Genomic DNA, 20,105 nt, shown 5'->3' on the forward strand with positions numbered 1-20,105 from the left:
CTGGCTGTATTTTAAAGAATCCTTATTGAGGTTACAGGGACAAACCATCCCGATGTGTAGAAAGAATAGTAAATATGGCAGGCGACCATCTTGGCTTAACAGTGATATCCTTGCTGATCTTAAACACAAAAAAGAAGCTTAGAAGAAGTGGAAGATTAGACAAATGACCAGGGAAGAGTATAAAAATATTGCTCGGGGATGCAGGAGTGAAATCAGGAAGGCCAAATCACACCTGGAGTTGCAGCTAGCAAGAGATGTTAAGAGTAACAAGAAGGGTTTCTTCAGGTATGTTAGCAACAAGAAGAAAGTCAAGGAAAGTGTGGGCCCCTTAATGAATGAGGGAGGCAACCTAGTGACAGGGGATGTGGAAAAAACTAATGTACTCAATGCTTTTTTTGCCTCTTTCTTCATGAACAAGATCAGTTCCCAGACTACTGCACTGGGCAGCACTGCATGGGGAGGAGGTCACCAGCCCTCTGTGGAGAAAGAAGTGGTTTAGGACTATTTAGAAAAGCTAGACGAGCATGAGTCCATGGGGCCGGATGCGCTGCATCCGAGAGTGCTAAAGGAATTGGTAGATGTGATTGAGGAGCCATTGGCCATTATCTTTGAAAACTCATGGCGATCGGGGGAGGTCCCGGAGGACTGGAAAAAGGCTAATGTAGTGCTCATCTTTTAAAAAAGGGAAGAAGGAGGATCCTGGGAACTACAGGCCAGTCAGCCTCACTTCAGTCCCTGGAAAAATCATGGAGCAGGTTCTCAAAGAATCAATTCTGAAGCACTTAGAGGAGAGGAAAGTGATCAGGAACAGTCAGCATGGATTCACCAAGGGCAAGTCATGCCTGACTAATCTAATTGCCTTCTGTGACTAGATAACTGGCTCTGTGGATGAGCGGAAAGCAGTGGACATGTTGTTCCTTGACTTTAGCAAAGCTTGTGACACAGTCTCCCACAGTATTCTTACCAGCAAGTTAAAGAAGTATGGGCTGGATGAATGGATGATAAGGTGGATAGAAAGTTGGCTAGATTGTCGGGCTCAACGGGTAGTGATCCATGTCTAGTTGGCAGCTAGTATCAAGTGGAGTGCCCCAAGGGTTGGTCCTCGGTCCGGTTTTGTTCAATATCTTCATAAATGATCTGGAGGATGGCGTAGATTGCACCCTCAGCAAGTTTGCAGATGACACTAAACTGGGAGGAGAGGTAGAGACGCTTGAGGGTAGGGATAGGATACAGAGGGCCCTAGACAAACTAGAGGATTGGGCCAAAAAGAAATCTGATAAGGGTCAACAAGGACAAGTACAGAGTCCTGCACTTAGGACGGAAGAATCGCATGCACCGCTAGGACTAGGGACCGAATGGCTAGGCAGCAGTTCTGCAGAAAAGGACCTACGGGTTACAGTGGACGAGAAGCGGGATATGAGTCAGCAGTGTGCCCTTGATGCCAAGAAGGCCAATGGCATTTTGGGATGTATAAGTAGGGGCATTGCCAGCAGTTCGAGGGACGTGATCGTTCCCCTCTATTCGACTTTGGTGAGGCCTCATCTGGAGTACTGTGTCCAGTTTTGGGCCCCACGCTACAAGAAGGATGTGGAAAAATTGGAAAGAGTCCAGCGGAGGGCAACAAAAATGATTAGGGGACTGGAACACATGACTTATGAGGAGAGGCTGAGGGAACTGGGATTGTTTAATCTGCGGAAGAGAAGAATGAGGCGGAATTTGATAGCTGCTTTCAACTACCTGAAAGAGGGTTCCAAAGAGGATGGCTCTAGACTGTTCTCAATGGTAGCAGATGACAGAACGAGGAGTAATGGTCTCAAGTTGAAGTGGGATAGGTTTAGGTTGGATATTAGGACAAACTTTTTCACTAGGAGGGTGGTGAAGCACTGGACTGTGTTACCTAGGGAGGTGATGGAATCTCCTTCCTGAGAAGTTTTTAAGGTCAGGCTTGACAAAGCCCTGGCTGGGATGATTTAGTTGGGGATTGGTCCCGCTTTGAGCAGGGGGTTGGACTAGATGACCTCCTGAGGTCCCTTCCAACCCTGATATTCTGTGATTCTATGACTGCTGCACTGGCCGATAGGCAGCTTGAGAATACAGAGAACAAAGGTATTGCCCTTTATGGGATCAGTTATTCTTCTTGGCATGCTTGCTCATGTCGATTCCATTTTAAGTGTGTGTGCACCCACGTGCGCGCTCGTCAGAGATTTTTGCCTTTGCACTACCCATAGGGTTGGCTGTGGCGCTCTCTGGAGTGCCGTGCTTCTGCCGCGGTATATCAGGCGCCACCAGCCCTACGCCCTCTCAGTACCTTCTTACCGCCCGTGGTGGTCAGTCGGAGTGCCTTTCTTGCTTAGCAAGAGCGAGCGGTTTCTCCTTTTGAACTTTGTGTCTTAGAGTCTTTGTACATAGTTTGTATATAGTAGTGTTAAGTAGCTGTTAACTGGTTGTTAAGTGTTAGTGAGAAGTTAGGGTCCCAGCAGGACTTTTCCCCAGGCAGGGAATGCCCCGCTCTCCTGGGTTTAAGCCCTGCTCAGATTGCAACAGGCCTGTGCCTGTGAGTGACCCCCCTAACAGCTGCCTTTAAGTGCTTGGGGGAGTTGCACGTTAATGAGCAGTCCCGGAGCTGCAAAAACTTTTGGCCCAAAAAGAGCAGGACATCTGCCTCAGGGATCTCCTGACGGAGTCTGCTTCCGCCCGGCTTCCGAGCCATCCAGGCAGGTTGCATCAAGTGCCTTGGCCTCCGTGCGCACCGGCACCTGGCTCCTCCCAGCACAGTTCACCATCACTAGTGCCGAAGAAGAACGCCAAGAAGCACTCCCCAGCACCGAGCAAGAAGGCCCACGGGGCATCTACCAAGGGACCTGGGCCTGCCTGCCAGGCTACTCCAGAGGCATGTGATTGTGCCTCCCCGATTGGGGCTCCCAGCTCCCTTAAAGGTCTGTCACTGACTCCTGGGAGTGGTATGGGACCCACACCCCTGCCTGTACTGTTGTCATCCCAGGCTGCTCAGGAGCAGAGAGTACAGGTCTCCACCTGCTCCGATGTTGACCCTGGTGCTGCAGGACCCGGCTAAGGCTCCCCAAGAGGGCAAGCCTGCCATTAGGACCCCTCGGGACAGGGGAACACCATAGGTCGCCGGACAGAAGACAACGATCTTCTCCGCCACATCGAGGATCCTGGAGCAGCTCCAAGGTGCACTGTTGGTCAGCCAGGCTGTTGCCTTGGTGCTACTCACCAGCATGGGGTCGACACCACCTGTACTGTTCCTGGCGCTGCTCATTTTCTCACCGGTTGTCCTCCAGGCCAGTTCAGCCCATCGCCTAGATCCCATCGGCGTGATGGTACACCGGAGGCCTCTCCCTTGTCTGCGGCACCACACTGGCAGCATGGTGAGTGGCCAACGCAGTGGCCGTATTGGAGCATGTGGGGTGTACCAGTTGTGACTATGCCCCCTTTGCAGCACTCCTTGATGGCCGTGTCAGAGCATTGGTCGGCAGTCCCACCAGCATTGGGCCCGATACCGGAAGCCCATTCCAAGGTCGGGGAATGCAACCTGTGCCTACTGTGATGTTGCACTCTATATGATTTTATGAAAATATGCTAATGAGTGTGAATATAATGTAACTGGAATATGCTTCATGCAAAAGGTCTCTTGTAAAGTATCATTACAAAGCTTAGCATGGTGTCAAGTATCAGGGGGTAGCTGTGTTAGTCTGTATCCACAAAAACAACAAGGAGTCCAGTGGCACCTTAAAGACTAGCAGATTTATTTGGGCATAAGCTTTTGTGGGTAAAAAAAACACTTCTTCAGATGTGTGGAGTGAAAATTACAGATGCAGGCATTATATAATGACACATGGAGAGAAGGGAGTTACCTCACAAGTGGAGAACCAGTGTTGACAGGGCCAATTCGATCAGGGTGGATGTAGTCCACTCCCAATAATAGAATTGGCTGGCTCATTACAAAAGCAGCTTTGCCTCTCCTGGAATTGATACCTCCTCATCTATTATTGGGAGTGGACTGCTATGAGGTGGTAAAGGTGCTCCTGTCAGTGATCGTGACGGCGCATGCAACGAGGACACAAGCGTCATCAGCTACCTTCCTGGGCCAGGTGCCGATCCAAGAAATCTGTTGGGCTGTTGCCTGGTCGTCCCTCCACATGTTCGCATCGCATTATGCGCTGACTCTACAGGGTTGAGACAATGCTGGCTTCGGCAGAACTGTGCTGCAAGCCGAAAGCAAGACTGTGAACTCTGAACCCACCTCCGTTGATACTGTGTGTGAGTCACCTTGAATGAAATTGACATGAGCAAGCAGTTGAAGAAAAAATAGTTTCCTACCTTTCATAACTGTTGTTCTTCGAGATGTGTTGTTCATATCCATTGCAGTACCCGCCCTCCTACCTCTCTGTCGGAGTTATCGGCAAGAAGGAACTGAGAGGGCATAGGGCTGGCAGTGCCTGATATACCACGGCATGTGCGTGGCACTCAAGGGGACTCCACAGACAGCCCTACGGATACTACTAAGGTAAAAACCTCCGACAACCGCACGCACCTGGAATGGAGTGGACATGAGCAACACATCTCAAAGAACAACAGTTACAAAAGATGGGTAACTGTTTTTTCTGTTTAGTACTGAATTGATGACCCCTGCTCCTCCTCAACTCATAGGAATCCCTTAAGTGAGCTACCCCAGAGGTTTTTTTAAATGAATATTCTTGGAACATTAAGGAGTGAGGCTGGCATCTTAACCCAGTTAAACACAGACTATCCCAACTGACCACTAACTGGCAAGTAAGACACTATTTAAACTGCAGAGAAACACAAAAGCCATTTAAACATCCTGTACCTGGAAATCTCCTCTTTTTGTCTTCTCCTTGCAAGCTAAAATCGTAACACCCATGCAGTTAAATTATTAGATGGCTCCTATTTTGAGATCTGATCCATCTTTTAGTGTATGTGACAAACTGGGGTGAACATATTTACCTTTTATTTTAGGAAATTGTTCTATTAAATACCTAACTTCAGTATTTCTGTTACTGCCTTTTAACACAAGAGAGACAAAGCTGGTGTAGTCTATTTAAAAATTCCAAGATTGTACTACTTTGTTTGTAATCGGTGAGAGCAATGGTCTTCGGTCTGAATAAATTAAGACAACACTTAGGATGCCATTGCTATTATTTGGGAAATATTGAAATGGGAGATATTATAATTGTAGCAAAACAGTTGGTAAGAATTTTTTCACAGAAATTTTAGACTGCTGGACATAAGGGATGCTTTACTGGAGCACTTTCTAAAGTCTAATAAATGTCCTGAAATAGGTTGTTCAATGAGCTATGTGAAGCAACCAAAGGTAACTAAGTGTCCTGAAGTTTCTAAGGCAATATGTACTTACCCTCTTTAAGTCCTAACATGCACACTCCTATTGAGGTTACAAGAAGCCTTGGTGATCCTAGTAACTTGAAAAAAGATGCAATCCTCTGTACACTCCTTATAGCTCAAAGGCACAGTATTCCAGAAGCACATGCATTGTGTTTGTCTTCCTGGATTAATAATATGCTGGCTGCAAAAGCTAGATAAGGACTTGTCAGCTATTCTATAGACAAATTCACAGAGGAATATTTTTCTACTTTTCCAAATGGCATTGAGCCTATCAGTGTGTACATCCTATGATATATTGTCCCTTACAGCAAGATCAATGACCTCTGTGTTACTGGTCAGATAGGCGCTGTGTGCTATAGCTTAGGCAGTGTGGTTGGCTGTGGTTTATTTTACTAGTCTACCATTTGAGAAGAACTGCTCTTTGCACTGGTATTAATGTGCATTAGGAAACAGTTGGTTGAGTCCAAGAAATTACTTGTCTGACAAACCAGACATAATGGATAAGCATAAGTCCATCACAAACCTGTAGTGGATAGGCATAAGTCAATCACAAATTCCGTTTCAGGCCTTGCTGTAGTGAGACTGTGGCAAAGTGAGAAGACATTTAAAGATCAGTAGTCTATTTTATCAAGATGCACTGACTTGCTGAAATCAGGTTAGGATTTGCAATACCTGTACCTCTTCCCTTGATTCCACACACATTTTTAAGGATGCCATGTCCTGCAAAAACTCCTTCAGATTAGAGGATTTATGAAAAGACATTGATATCTATTTCATATTGTGGCTATAGTTCTAGTTCTCAAAGTAAGGAATATTTTTCTAAAATGTGTTCCATCTGCTTTATTGGTCCCAATTGCTCAGGGAACTTCATTCCTGTGCTGGATTTAATGGGAGTCTATAGATTTGTCCTCACCAATCATTTCAAGGTGGAGAGACTTCAATCAATACTAAGGATAATAAGACAAGAAGAGATTCTGAGCTCCTTAACCGTCTTATCAGAGTTTTCTGAAATTTACAGTTTAAGCCTTTTGTTTTCATAATGCTGAAGTTCCCTTCGGTGCGGTTTTGCTTTTCAGTTTCTTCATTAATCATACTTACTGTACATCTCATAGATGTCAGTGGCGTAGAGGAAGCACTGTTTGCCATCAGATGGGGACCAGGTTTGAATTGGATCCTAGTCTCTTAAAGCAGCAGAGACTGGGAGCACTGTACATGGTGGTACACATTCCTTCTTGAGAAGAGAGTGTGTTGTTCAACAGCTATACCTGTGGTATGGTCAGAAGCTGTAATGGCTTCAAAGAAAGCATAGTGCCATTCTCCCTTTATAATGGATTGATACAAGTTTATATTCCATATATAAGAAAGGAAGTATGGAATAATGCCTAATCTGTTTTGGGATAAATCTTTAGTTCAGGTGGTTTGGCCCATTTTATGCCCAAAGTACCCTATGTCCGTCATTCTGTTGCCCCGTTGAGTTTGTGGAGATTTGTAGCCTCCTTCAAGCCTAAAAACAAGTAACCAGGCTGTTACAGATTGGCTCTGAGTTCAGTTTCTCTGCTTGAGCCTCCCAATGTGATTGTCCAAGCTAACCATTATGAAACCCAGTTAACGTAGGTTTTAAACAAGAGTATTTTACTGGAAATTTTACAGAAATAGAGAGAAATTCAACAATGTAAATTAAGAATAAAAATAAACACACCTAGTTGGACATTACAGAGCACATTGTTAGACTAAATGTAGTTACAAAATCTTGCAGTTTGATTTGCCTGACATTGTTTGTTAGTTTGTTTGTTTTGTATAACTGTTTTGACTAACGGTTCTTGATCTCGGCAGAAGTACGTGGATTTTAATCAGAATATCCATTTACAAATTTCAAATGCACGTTTGCTCCCTTTAGGAACTGATAGCCCTCTTTCATTCCCTCTTTCACATATGTAATAATCAGCCAACCTTAACAATTCTCCAAATATAGTAACATTAATTGGGTTGTCCCTCCCATCTGAGTTTGCAAGATTAATAGCAACTGTTGATGTTTACTTCCTCTGTACCAAAAGTAAAAAATTCAGTTACAAACTCTCAAGAATATTGCAGCATTATACAGGATCGTAGGTTAAATACAAAAAAGTTCTGTAACCAGGCACAGCTAGCTATCTTAAGGTACGACCACCAGTGAGTCTCAGAGCTGGGTCAACTGACTCAGGCTTTGGGGCTTATGTTATGGGGCTAAACGTAGCCAAGTAGACGTTTTGGGCTCAGCCCGAGCCTGAACATCTATGCTGCTATTTTTAGCTCTGTAATGCAAGCCCGACTCTGAGATTTGCTGTTGTGGGTCTGTTTTTGCAGTGTACATGTACCCTCAGAGAGCTTTTGAAAACAGGAGGTGCAGGTTAAGTTGCAGCACTCATTGTTCTGACCCTAGATTTCAGGACCTCCTTATATTCTTCGTGCTTGAAAAGATCCTAGGCTACAATTTTCAACATGTGTCTTATTTTAGTAAGTGGCTTGATTTTGAAAATTGCTGAGTGGGATCTGTTGGGTGCTCAGCATGTTACAAATCTGATCACTCATCCAGCTACCTAAAGTTGAATTCAGGAACCTATCTTTCAGCACCCATGTTTGAACATCTTGGTCCTAGTGTATGTGACAGTGGAATGGTATTTTATACCACAGAAAGTTATGCCTGATGGGAATTCTATGATGCTGAGGACACTAAGTGCTGGAGGAGAGAAGTGTGTCTACAAAAAGGGAGAAAAATCACAGGAGCAAGTATATTTAAATATTTCTGTGAGGACAGCTACTTAATTTGATCAGATTCAGAACTATAAGTTTTAGACTTCAGTTACCTTTTTTTAATGCAGTGAGCTCATTGAGTGATAATGCATATGAAAAGGAACACCAGATCCAGTGTGGCATATTACAATATTTTAGAACAGTGGTTCTCAACCCTGGGATACACAGAGGTCTACCAGGGGATACTCAACTCATCTAGATCAACGTGAGGATTGCAGGATGGGCTTAGGGGGTCGCAAGTGCGGGACTGGTGTTAAGGGATGGCAAGCAGGGCAACTGCCCAAGTTCCCATGCCACAGGAGGCTTCAGAAAGCTAAGTTACATGCTTCAGCCCCGGGCAGCAGGGCTCAGGCTTCAGACAAGGCTCACAAGTGAAAAACAGGCTCAAGTATCGCACTGAAACGTAAGTACAATATTTATATTCAAATTGATTTATTTTATAATTACATGGTAAAAATAAGAAGGTAAGCAATTTTCAGTAATCGTATGCTGTGATACTTTTGTGTTTTTACATCTAATTTTGTAAGCAAATAGTTTTTAAATGAGGTGATACTTGTGGTACGCAAGGCAAATCAGACTCCTGAAAGGAATACAGTAGTCTGGAAAGGTTGAGAGCCACTGATCTACACAGCATCAGGTCAGGTATTTCTTGTTCTGACAAGGAATCACCTATTCAACAGCAGGCTTCTTACCCCTTAAGTTGCTTAGCTGGGTGTAGATACATTCATCTATATTTTTTTTATAATTCATCATTACTCAGGGAATCTAGATTTCTTGCCCTGATCAGTGGAAAACCAGAGAAGCATTCAGCATGCTCTTTGAGGAATATCAATCTTAGCTGTTAATGTAGACCAGGGGTCGGCAACCTGTGGCATGCATGCCGATTTTTAGTGGCACTCTGCTGCTAGCCAGGGTCCCAGCCGCCCGCCCCACTAAGCCCGCTGCCTGGATGAGTGGGGCTGGCGGCCGGGGCCCCATGGGCAGCAGACGGAATCCCAGACCAGCAGCGGGCTGAGCTGCTCAGCCCGCTGCTGGTCTGAGGTTCTGGCCACCGGCCCCTGTTAGCTGGGGTCCTGGCCGCCGGCACCGCTCAGCCCGCTGCCAGCCTGGGGTTCCGTCGGGGGGCCCCGTAAATGTAAAATTTATTACTGGCATGCAAAACCTTAAATTAATGAAGACTTGGCACACCACTTCTCGAAGTTTGCCAACCCCTGATGTAGACAAACTTTAATAACTCACAATACAAGCATAACAGAATTAATACATTACTAATGAGTGATATACGTTAAGCGTATTCCATAAACAAAATGATAAAAACCCACCACAAAACTACCATTTCATCAAGCTAGGTTGTACAAAACTCTGATGTGATCAAGGAACGTTGGAGAGCTATACTGTAGACAGAGAAATATTTGAGTACTCCTGTTTTGTCTACCTTGCGGGAGCCTGTTTCTCAGGACAAACTGTCTTAACTGCAAATGACTGTACCAGATTGACTAGATTCTTCATTCCACCTTCCTATTTGATTTTCTACAAGGAAGGAATATCATCCAAAATGTGTTGTAGAATGATAAGAAACAAAGTAATGTGGGTGAAATACTGGCTCCATTGAAGTGACTTGGAGGTTTGCCATTGACTTCAATGGAATGAAGATTTCACCTTTCTTTATATTGGACATTAATCAACAGGACCAAAATATTCCCTTTAAAATATTTGAGGAAGAAAAGTAGCCAATGACACATGTACTCCTGTTCTTTTTGCGGATACAGACTAACACAGCTGCTACTCTGAAACCTTTGAAAATATAAAAACAGTGAATCTAATTATATAGTACTATGGTATGGAGGGAAACATTTCTCACCCTAACTGGTTATTAGTTTAGACCCTAGAGCATGAGAATTGACTGTTCCTGTAATTTTCTCCTGGGTAAAGAAATAGTATTTGCCTCAATAACCTCTCATGGAAGTGAGTCCTACATGTTAATTTTATGTTGTATAAAAGTGTATTAATATTTTAAAGTTGTTATTTAAAATTAATCTGATATCCTCTTTTTCTAGTCTTTTAAGAAAAGGTATATAAGAATGTTCAGCTGGCCTTGCCTATATTCATTTTTTTAATATCTCCATCACACCACCTGTTCTTTTATTCTTTTTCTTTCCAGACAGAATGGTCCTAAATTTTTAAATCTTTTCATGTATGAAAAGCCTTTGTTTCAGTGACTCTTAGTATTTTTTGTTGTCCTTTTCTGAACTCCTCCTCTTTCTGCTTCCATTTCTTTGAGGTGACAAAAACTGAGCATGATGATGGATCATCAGTTTCTATGATGATGCCATAATATTTTCTATATTATTTTTACCCCATCTTAATGTAGTCTAACATCCCCCGCCCTTTTTTAACATGAAGCAGATTGAGCAGATATCTTTACTGAGTACACTAGATCTTTTCCCTGAGAAGTTACTATTAATTTATAATCCATTGATGTGTGGGTAATTATAAATTGTTGTTTTCAGTATGCATTAACTTGCTCTTGTCTGTTGAATTTTATCGACTGTGTTGCTAATTACCTAGTTTTGTTAGGTCCTTCTGGAGTTCCCCAAAGGTCTTCCTTGTCTTAACTGACTTAAAATGATTTTGTCATCAACAAATTCTGTCCACAAATTTGGTAACACCTAAAGAATTTTAAAGTGTTAGAGAGGTATGAATTATCCTAACAAATGCCTTGTTTGTTTGTTTTCATCACATACTCATCTGCATGTTTTAAAATGATATTTCTAGTTATTTTGGAAGACCTACAATATTAGCTTTAGTATGGTACAGTGGAAATTGCTCTTTTTGCACAATAACATGTTTTAAACAACTGTTCAAAAAACCAGCAAAAAACCAATTCTGTATCAAAATTTGTTAAAATAAATATTAGAAAAGTAGCATTGGAAAATTTGGGAATATTTTAATGTAGCTGAGACAGAGGAGTGTTGAGTGGAGATGGCCCTTATTACAAGTTTCATCTGTCTTTGTTTGTAGTTCAGCTACTTCATTCTTCAGTTCCTCATGACTCTTGGATGATGCCATTTGGTCCTACTTATTTATTACAGAGTGCTTTATTTCAAGTTGTTTTATCATTTTAAAAAAAATATCTTTATCTAGAGTTCTTTATCTACAACTCTTTGCTACTTTTAAAGAAAGTATAGCCCTGGAGCAGAATAAAGAGGTTCTCAAGCTGTTGTCTGTGAAGCACTTCCTTTTGGCATGCAGCTGGTCACATGGCAGTTACCCTTTCTCCTTAATTCCAGCTGCTAAATTCCATTACATGCATTCAAAATTACATTAAATATTTCCCTGCAATTATTTTTTCATGTAAGCAATATTAGCATCTCTGCAATTTCCTTATCCTCTTTGGTTGCCCCCTTTATACCTTGGTAATCTAACAGATACACTGGATGAATTCCTTGTTCCATTGACATGAATAGTAATGCTCCCATGGACTTCAGTGGAGCCAGGGTTTCACCCATTGATTCTCCCTTGAGCTTCCTACTTCTGGTGGACATAAATATTTTCTTATTTGGCTCTTTCTTCCTTACATTTCCTCCTTAGTTCTCTTAAACTTAATTTTACATTTTGCCTGTTTATCCATTTTTCTGTTCCCCTTTATTGTCCTCTGCAGCCATACTACCTTCTTTGATCCTGTGTGATCTCAAATATTAAGTTGTCCCCTCACTGCAATGTGGCTGAAAAGGTACATCCTCAAAACAAAACAAAATAATCCCTTTAGAAATATTAAGAAAGCATTCAGTCCACCTACTAGTGTCCATGCCAATCAATGAAAAGGTGGATGAGCTGCTGTAAGTCATTCCAATTGGCATGGTAGGCTGGACAAATGAGCTTTCCTTTATGCAGACATAATTTTCTTTCTGAAATTTCCTAGTAGTAAATAAATTACTGTCTAAATTCCATGCTATGAACTAATAAGTGGGTGATGCAGAAAAATGTTTGCAGAGAACAGAGACGTGGAAAATGGATGAATTCTGAGGTTGTATGTTTTTCATATGGATTTTCAGCAGATTGTGCTGTTTTCTCTAGCTTAATTAAATAATTTTTTAGCAGAATTGGTTACAAAGATAGCCTTCAGAATGTAAACAGATATGTTGTTTGTCGCTTAGGGCCTGATCCTGACAGTTGCTGAGCACAACCACCAACAATTAACTTCAGTAGGAGTGGTGGGTGCTCAATACTTCTGCCAGTCAGGAAAAAGAAAACGGTGTTGTTCTCATTTTAACAGGATGCAACCTTTAAAAATTATAATTATGACCACGTAAGTGCTTCTAATAATAAAAATAGCAGATTGGCATACCAGTATGATCCAACTAATCAGCTTATCCAGTTATGGCTGGAGATAAGTGTTGTATCCCAGTATTCTATTCATTTGGAAGGACATTGCATAGGAATGCAAGTCTTTATAAAGATGAAGTCTTTATTTTTCTATCAGATATTCATGCGATTAGAAAAATAATTGAGAAACTTGCTGCTGTCCATAAATTTGATTAAGATAGTATTTGTATTTCCAAAAAATACATCAGTCTCTATCTAGTAGACAAAACATTTCAATGTAATACTTCAGTTATTTTTAATGACACTTTGTGAGTCTTAAATATATCTGGAATTAGAATATGCTTAGGTAGAGTGGTCTGGTCTGTGATCAGTTTTTTGGGCAGTCAATAAGTAATTACATTTGTCTTGACTAGATTTTGTGTGGTCATGGTTCTGACAAAACAATACGAGTAGGAATAGATTTTATTGTTTCTAATAGAGCCCACAAAGTGCTAGATGTTTTCCAAACATAATAGAAGATCTGATTCCTTCCCCAAAGAGCTGATGCTCTGAAAGGCAAAACCAAACAGACAAAGGGGAAAAGAAAGAGATGCATAAGATATATATAAATGACAATGCAGTTCATGACAGTGTTAAATAATATAATGTTTTATCACTAAATTATATAAATTTATCTATATGCCAACTAAATAAAGTATTATTTATAGCTGCCAAAAATCTAGTCATAATCCATTGATTGGTTTCTTTTAGGTGTCATGGCAGAAATGGGTCTTCTGAGGGGATTTAAATGCAGTGAAGGAAATGGGTTTATGGGTCAGCTCAGAAAGGGCATTAAGCATAGAAGACCAGCGTGGAAGACAAACAGGCAGCCTAGCCTAGAAACTTTGACAGAGCAGAGTGAAATAGGCAAAAGACATAAATAGGGAGGGCCAAGTTATGCAGGCAGTTATATCCTAGTCTGGTGTGTGGACTTTATTCTTATCTTCAAAATTTAAATTTTATCTTCAGGTAAAACAGGAGTTTTTCTATTTCATGTTTGCTGCCCCAGTTAATAAGCTCACTTCCAGAGGAAATATTTCATTTAGTAATTTTTTCTGCTATTCTTAATCAGTGAACCTTGTTTTTTTTGTTTGTGTGTGTGTGTATGTGTGCGTGCACATGCGTGCGTGTGCATTTGCTTGGTTTTGTATTTATAGAGCTGTTCAAGAATTAAGGTACATACTTTTTTTTAAAGTTTGTGAATACCAATTTCTGCTCACAATCATCATACAAAGGTATATGGAACTGCTGCGGTTCTAATGTTAGGCCTGTTTGGGCGGAGAAGCAATTGTTTGAAACACATTACACTGTTGAATTCCTTAGTTACAGAGATAAAGGAAAAAAGGTAAAGGCAGTACATCTGCCAATATGTTGAGAGTGAGGGGGTGAAAACAAGAGTGACCAATATTGCAATAAGAATAGTGAAGAAAATCATGATCCTGGTGGCTATATGACTTTGTAAACTAAAAACAGCAATAAATTGAAGTACTTGTTTTCAATGATGGCATTTATTAATCCCATGTTACATTTTCTTTAAAAATAGCTTTACAACGAATTGACTATATGTTTTGAAACTCTGAAAGCAAGGGAGATTCAGCTCCAGCAAAGTCATGCTTCTCTTCAGGGTCAGCTACTGGAAAAAGAACAAAAGATAAAGTGGCTGGAAGAACAACTACAGCAGGCCCGAGAGGCCTTACATCCGGTACATCAAGATTCTCATCCCAAACACAGGGAACAGGTGAGGTAAATTGTATTTAATAGATTATAAAGCTTCCACACAGTCAATAGCACAGAAGAACCTAAAGATCCTTCTACTGATAATAATAGAAGGCATATGCAAGCAGACTACCACTCATATTCTGGAATAAAGCCAGAGGAAATCTGCAATCTACTGGCAGGTTTGTGTGAAATTTCTGTTTTTGTGTCTTGAATATTTTCTGGTTGAAAACTGAGAGTTATTTAATTTGCAGATAAGAAGAATGTGAAATTTCTCAATTTTTGTAAGTGAAAATAAGTAACTGTTGAGCCTGGCAATCTCATTGTTTGTGGCTATATTACTAAAAGTCATTAATGAGTCCCAGCTCCAAAGACAATATTAAAAGGAAAAAGACTTCTCTAGAAATCATTAAACCATATTTTAAAACTAAGTTGTAATATCTATGGGGAGTATTACAGTAGTGCTATTTCATCTTCATCTTTTATTGATAGACCACCTGCCTAAAAAACACCACAAGATACATCTGCGGGCTCACCAGAGATTTTGACACACAAAGGATTTCCAAAAGGCCAATGACTGACCAAATTGAGTCAAGGGGCCTCAAGAGAAGTTCTACCTGCAAAATTTTCTTAAAGCCTTGTCTTGTAGGGCTCTGGCTTTGCTTAATTTCACAGAATCAAATGCTCTCCTGTCTTATCCAAAACTTCAAAGCAAAAATCTGTTTTTTTGGTTTGTTACTGTCAAGGTTCCTCCCCCACTCTGAACTCTAGGGTACAGATGTGGGGACCTGCATGAAAAACCTCCTAAGCTTATCTTTACCAGCTTAGGTCAAAAACTTCCCCAAGGTACAAAATATTACACCCGTTATCCTTGGACTGGCCGCTACCACCACCAAACTAATACTGGTTACTGGGGAAGAGCTGTTCGGACGCGTCCTTCCCCCCAAAATACTTCCCAAAACCTTGCACCCCACTTCCTGGACAAGGTTTGGTAAAAAGCCTCACCAATTTGCCTAGGTGACTACAGACCCAGACCCTTGGATCTTAAGAACAATGAACAATCCTCCCAACACTTGCACCCCCGCTTTCCTGGGAAATGTTGGATAAAAAGCCTCACCAATTTGCATAGGTGACCACAGACCCAAACCCTTGGATCTGAGAACAATGAAAAAGCATTCAGTGTTTTACAAGAAGACTTTTAATAAAAAATAGAAGTAAATAGAAATAAAGAAATCCCCCCTGTAAAATCAGGATGGTAGATATCTTACAGGGTAATTAGATTCAAAAACATAGAGAACCCCTCTAGGCAAAACCTTAAGTTACACAAAAGATACACAGACAGAAATAGTTATTCTATTCAGCACAATTCTTTTCTCAGCCATTTAAAGAAATCATAATATAACACATACCTAGCTAGATTACTTACTAAAAGTTCTAAGACTCCATTCCTGTTCTGTCCCTGGCCAAGACAACTACAGACAGACCCAGACCCTTTGTTTCTCTCCCTCCTCCCAGCTTTTGAAAGTATCTTGTCTCCTCATTGGTAATTTTGGTCAGGTGCCAGCGAGGTTACCTTTAGCTTCTTAACCCTTTACAGGTGAGAGGAGCTTTCCCCTGGCCAGGAGGGATTTCAAAGGGGTTTACCCTTCCCTTTATATTTATGACACGCCCCCCAAATCTCAGCTAGGGTGAAACACTGGCTGGGATTTCTTCCTGGAGCTCTAGGAAAACAGAGTTAATAAGACACATGCATCTCTAAATATACTACCAAGTACATAAAGACTAACAATATTTTCCACATCTCAAGGATGATTTTAACCAGTAGGAGGGATTTCAAAGGGGTTTACCCTTCCCTTTATATTTATGACAGTTACAAATACAGAAAACCCAATCTTTTTGCCAATTTTATCAGAGGCATTTTTTATTTGAGTAGAAAAAAATGCTCATCTAGATTTTGCTGAAGTTTTCCTGTTACCACATTCTCAATAAACTTTCCTAAAAATGTAGACGTTTGAGACTGAGTGGTAATTGCAAGTGTTAAATATTGATTTCTTGAGTATAATCAGATTAGTTTGTTTTTAATAGTTGCTGGTCGCTTGTCATATCTGAGGAAAACATAGATAATCTTTCTTCATGGGGTACTCAAATATTCTCCATGACTTTCCCCTACCAGGAAATGTATTGATGCATTTTCCAGATAGTGGCACAGACATGAACTACTGTGGGATTAGTTTAGACTCAGGGAGGAAGCAATGCTGTAATGTTAGCAAGAATATCCACATTCTCATGTGTAAAGGCAAAAACATTTGCTGTCCCTGAGGCTCTGCACACATTGAAACAAATTCTTCCTCGCTTCCACTTGGTACAACCTCAGTCATGTCAGTGGTGTTGGACCTGTGTAAGGGAAGGGAAGGCAGAATTTGGCTGATCATATTTTAATTTGACAGCTCCAAATTTCTAAGTGATAAAAATACATTGTGATCAGTGTCTGTTAATAAGCATGCACCCTCTTCCTCCACAGTCCCCAACTCTTTCTCCTAGGAAAGGACAGACACCTTGCAATCTGGGAGAAAAAACAAATTTACAAATAAAAAATGGGGGATAACTGGCTTGGAAGCAGCACTGCTTAGAAGGATCTGGGAGTTATGATGGATCACAACCTCAACATGAGTCAGCAATGCGATGCTGTTGCAAAAAAATCAAATGCAGTTTTAGATTGCATTAACAGAGGCATAGCATGCAAGTCACAGGAGGTGACATTACTGCTTTACTCGGCACTGGTTAGGCTTCAACTGAAGTACTGTATCCAGTTTTGATCACCATTATATGGAAAGGATGTAGAGAAACTGAAAAAGATCCAGAGACAAGTGACAAAGATGATCAAAGGGATGGAACGCAAGCTATATGAGCAAAGGCTAAAGGGACGGGGTATGTTTAGTTTGGAAAAGGGGAAATTAAGGGGGGACATGATAACAGTCTTCAAATACTTGAAACACTGCCATAAAAAGATGAAGAAAAGTTGTTCTCTCTTCCCACAGAGGGCAGGACAAGAGGCAATGGGTTCAAACTACAGCATAGCAGATTTAGATTAAATCTCAGGAAAAAACTTCCTAACTGTAAGAACAGTAGAACAATGGAACAGACTGCCTAGGAAGGTTGTGGAAATTCCTTCACTGGAGATTTTCAGAAGGAGGCTGGATAATTATCTGTCTTGGATGGATTAGACACAATAAATCCTGCATCTTGGCAGGCAGTTAGACTAGATGACCAGTGTTCCCTCTAATTTTTACGTCCATATGCAGAATGAATTTTGTTATGTGAACCAATATGAAGGTGATGTGTGGCAGGAGTGGGGCTGAGGGGTTTGGAGTGTGGGAGGGAGCTCAGGGCTGGGGCAGAGGGTTGGGGGGCGGGGGGGATGAGGGCTCCAACTCGGGGAGTGGGCTCTGGGGCAGGGCCAGGGATGAGAGGTTTGGGGTGCAACCTGCCTTGGAGTCATGGTGGGGAGAGAGGACTCCCCCTAGCCCTTTCTTGCTACAGCAGCTGGGGCTGAGGGAGGGGTGCCTCTCCCCAACCATGGCAACTCCAGTGGGGCTGGGCTGGGCCAGGGGAGGGTGCCTCTATGCATCGTGCTGGGGACATAGCACCACCGCCCCAGCCCCATGTCACACGTGCCTCCACTCCCCCCAGTCCCTCCAACCCAGCAAAGTTCAGGGGAAGGGGCCGCCTGCAGGGCGCCTCCCGGCACAGGCCCCTGACAATACCATGTGCACCTCCAGCTTCACGGGCTGTCGGCTAAGTGTACAACTTTGCCGGGGGTGGGGGGGACTCTGCCTTCTTCCTCCTGCGCCCACAGTTGGGTTTGAGCTGCTCAGCCCCCACAAGAGGGATAAATCCACCCTCGGCTGCATCAGCCACTGGAATTGCACCCCTGGCTGAGCTCTGCACATGGATACACGTGCCCCGCGAGATCAGCCTTCGCCTCCTTGAGCTCACCAGCTGGCTCGCAAGTCTGGGCAAGCTCAGGGGAGGTCTGGCAGGATGTGGGGCAGCGGCTGTGGCAGGCCAGGGGCAGCATGGCACGGGGCTCAGCGGAGTCGTGTGGTGGCGACTCAGGCATCTCCAACTAGCTCGCAGTCGCTCATTTAAACACACCAGATGAGTTGGCTGCAGCACAATGGGCAGAGGGTGCTGCTGCTTGGCTCGGGGTTTTAATTTCTCTCCACTGCATGTGATCCTCACCCCAGCCACGGCAGATCTGGCTGGGCTGGGCTGGGGAAGGGGTGCCTCTCCCCACCTGTGCCTGCTGCATGGCCGTGCAGCTTAAAGGGAACTTAGTAGATGACCATGATGGCCCCTTCTAACCTATGATTCTGGAATTCTATCTCTTAAACAGTTCTACTTCTCTGTTTATTAAACAACAGAATGAAACAAGACAAAAGCATTCCAAATATTCCTAAAAGCAAACATCTATGGGTTTTGGTTGTTTTTCACTGTCATGTAATCATAGTGTCTGTTTCATTATTACAATGTAAATTTTTAACTCTGAAATGTATTCTTTTTGTAAAACATAACTTTTACCTGTGTGAATTGTAAATATTTAAATATATTTACTGAACCAAAGTAATCATCTGACTTGTCTCTTACTTTTTTATACATGTACGGTACTTGAGACATTAAAGATAGTATTAACAGATGATACTTCCATCGAAACACCATAATTAACAGGCATTTGAATATTTTTATTTATAACTGTGAGATTTGACAGGTGTGTGCATTCTGTTGAAACTTTTATAACGTTCTCCTAAATTCCAATTATGTGGTTCTTTAAGGCAGTTAGAATAGGAAATACTACTACAATGGTCAAAGTAAAGATCATTCAGAAATACCACTTATTACAAAGAGTGCAGATATGTCACTAAAATTAAATAAAGATACTACTAGGAAAGTTGTGTGTGATGTATGTGAAATGTAGAGATAAAACAGGTTTAAAAACGGTATGAATTCACTGTTATTGTTCTGAAATCCTCTGAGCCTTATTCCCAGTGTGTTATTCCAGCTTTACACTGGTGTAACATCATTGATTTCAATGATTTGGTTGATTAAATCTATAGATATGTTAATTTAATTACAGTTTTTGGACGACTGATTGAAGTCAATGACAAAAGTCCCTTTGACCATAGTTGAGCCAGGATTTCACCCAATATATTTTAATATTACAGCATAAAAGGGCAAAATTGAAGTTTCATTTTAAGAGTTTTCTAGTTCATATTAATCACAGATTATATTAAAAGGGAAGTATCCTAATTTTTAAAATATTTTGTTTTTGTTTTTGTAATAAGGAATACTTCCCTATTAATCATAGCTAGTAATCATAGCTGAATCTTAACATGGTGTGTTGTAAGTTATTAACTACATATGTTTGGAACTATCTTCAGACAATCAGATTATAGCTTTCATCAAGCCTTTCAAAATGACTATATGACCATGGATTATCTAGTATCATATTTTGATTACTTGTGGCTTCTTAAACCTATCATACCTCTGAACAGTTTGATGGGTTGGGACTTCTTAATGTTATAGTGTATAAGATTTTGGTAGAAACATAACATCAGAAACTTTATTATCCACTTGTATTATTTATACAATACTTTTCTTGGCCATACATGCATTATGAATGAAACCACACTTTCAGAAATGTTCTACATGAATTAGTTTACTTTACTAAAATGTATAAATATAATTGTAATCTGATCACATAGAAAATCGTAAAATGGAAATCTCAAAATGGAATTTTTTAAACTGTCAATCGTTACGGTAGCAAAATGCCTTCTATATAATGAACAGTATGT

General features: G+C 41.4%; 1 protein-coding gene across 5 annotated transcripts in view; it reads left to right on the forward strand.

The window, feature by feature from the left end:
• Positions 1-20,105, forward strand: part of CNTLN (centlein) — a 284,448-nt gene that overhangs the window by 103,290 nt on the left and 161,053 nt on the right. For all 5 annotated transcript variants that reach the window (XM_073345467.2, XM_073345462.1, XM_073345464.1 and 2 more), the window contains one exon: positions 14,081-14,275. In XM_073345467.2, coding sequence (XP_073201568.2) covers positions 14,081-14,275 — 195 coding nt within the window. The remainder of the gene's footprint in view (positions 1-14,080; positions 14,276-20,105) is intronic.

The sequence above is a fragment of the Lepidochelys kempii genome, chromosome 5 (genome assembly GCF_965140285.1).
Source record: "Lepidochelys kempii isolate rLepKem1 chromosome 5, rLepKem1.hap1, whole genome shotgun sequence".
NCBI classification, from domain to species: Eukaryota; Metazoa; Chordata; order Testudines; family Cheloniidae; genus Lepidochelys; species Lepidochelys kempii.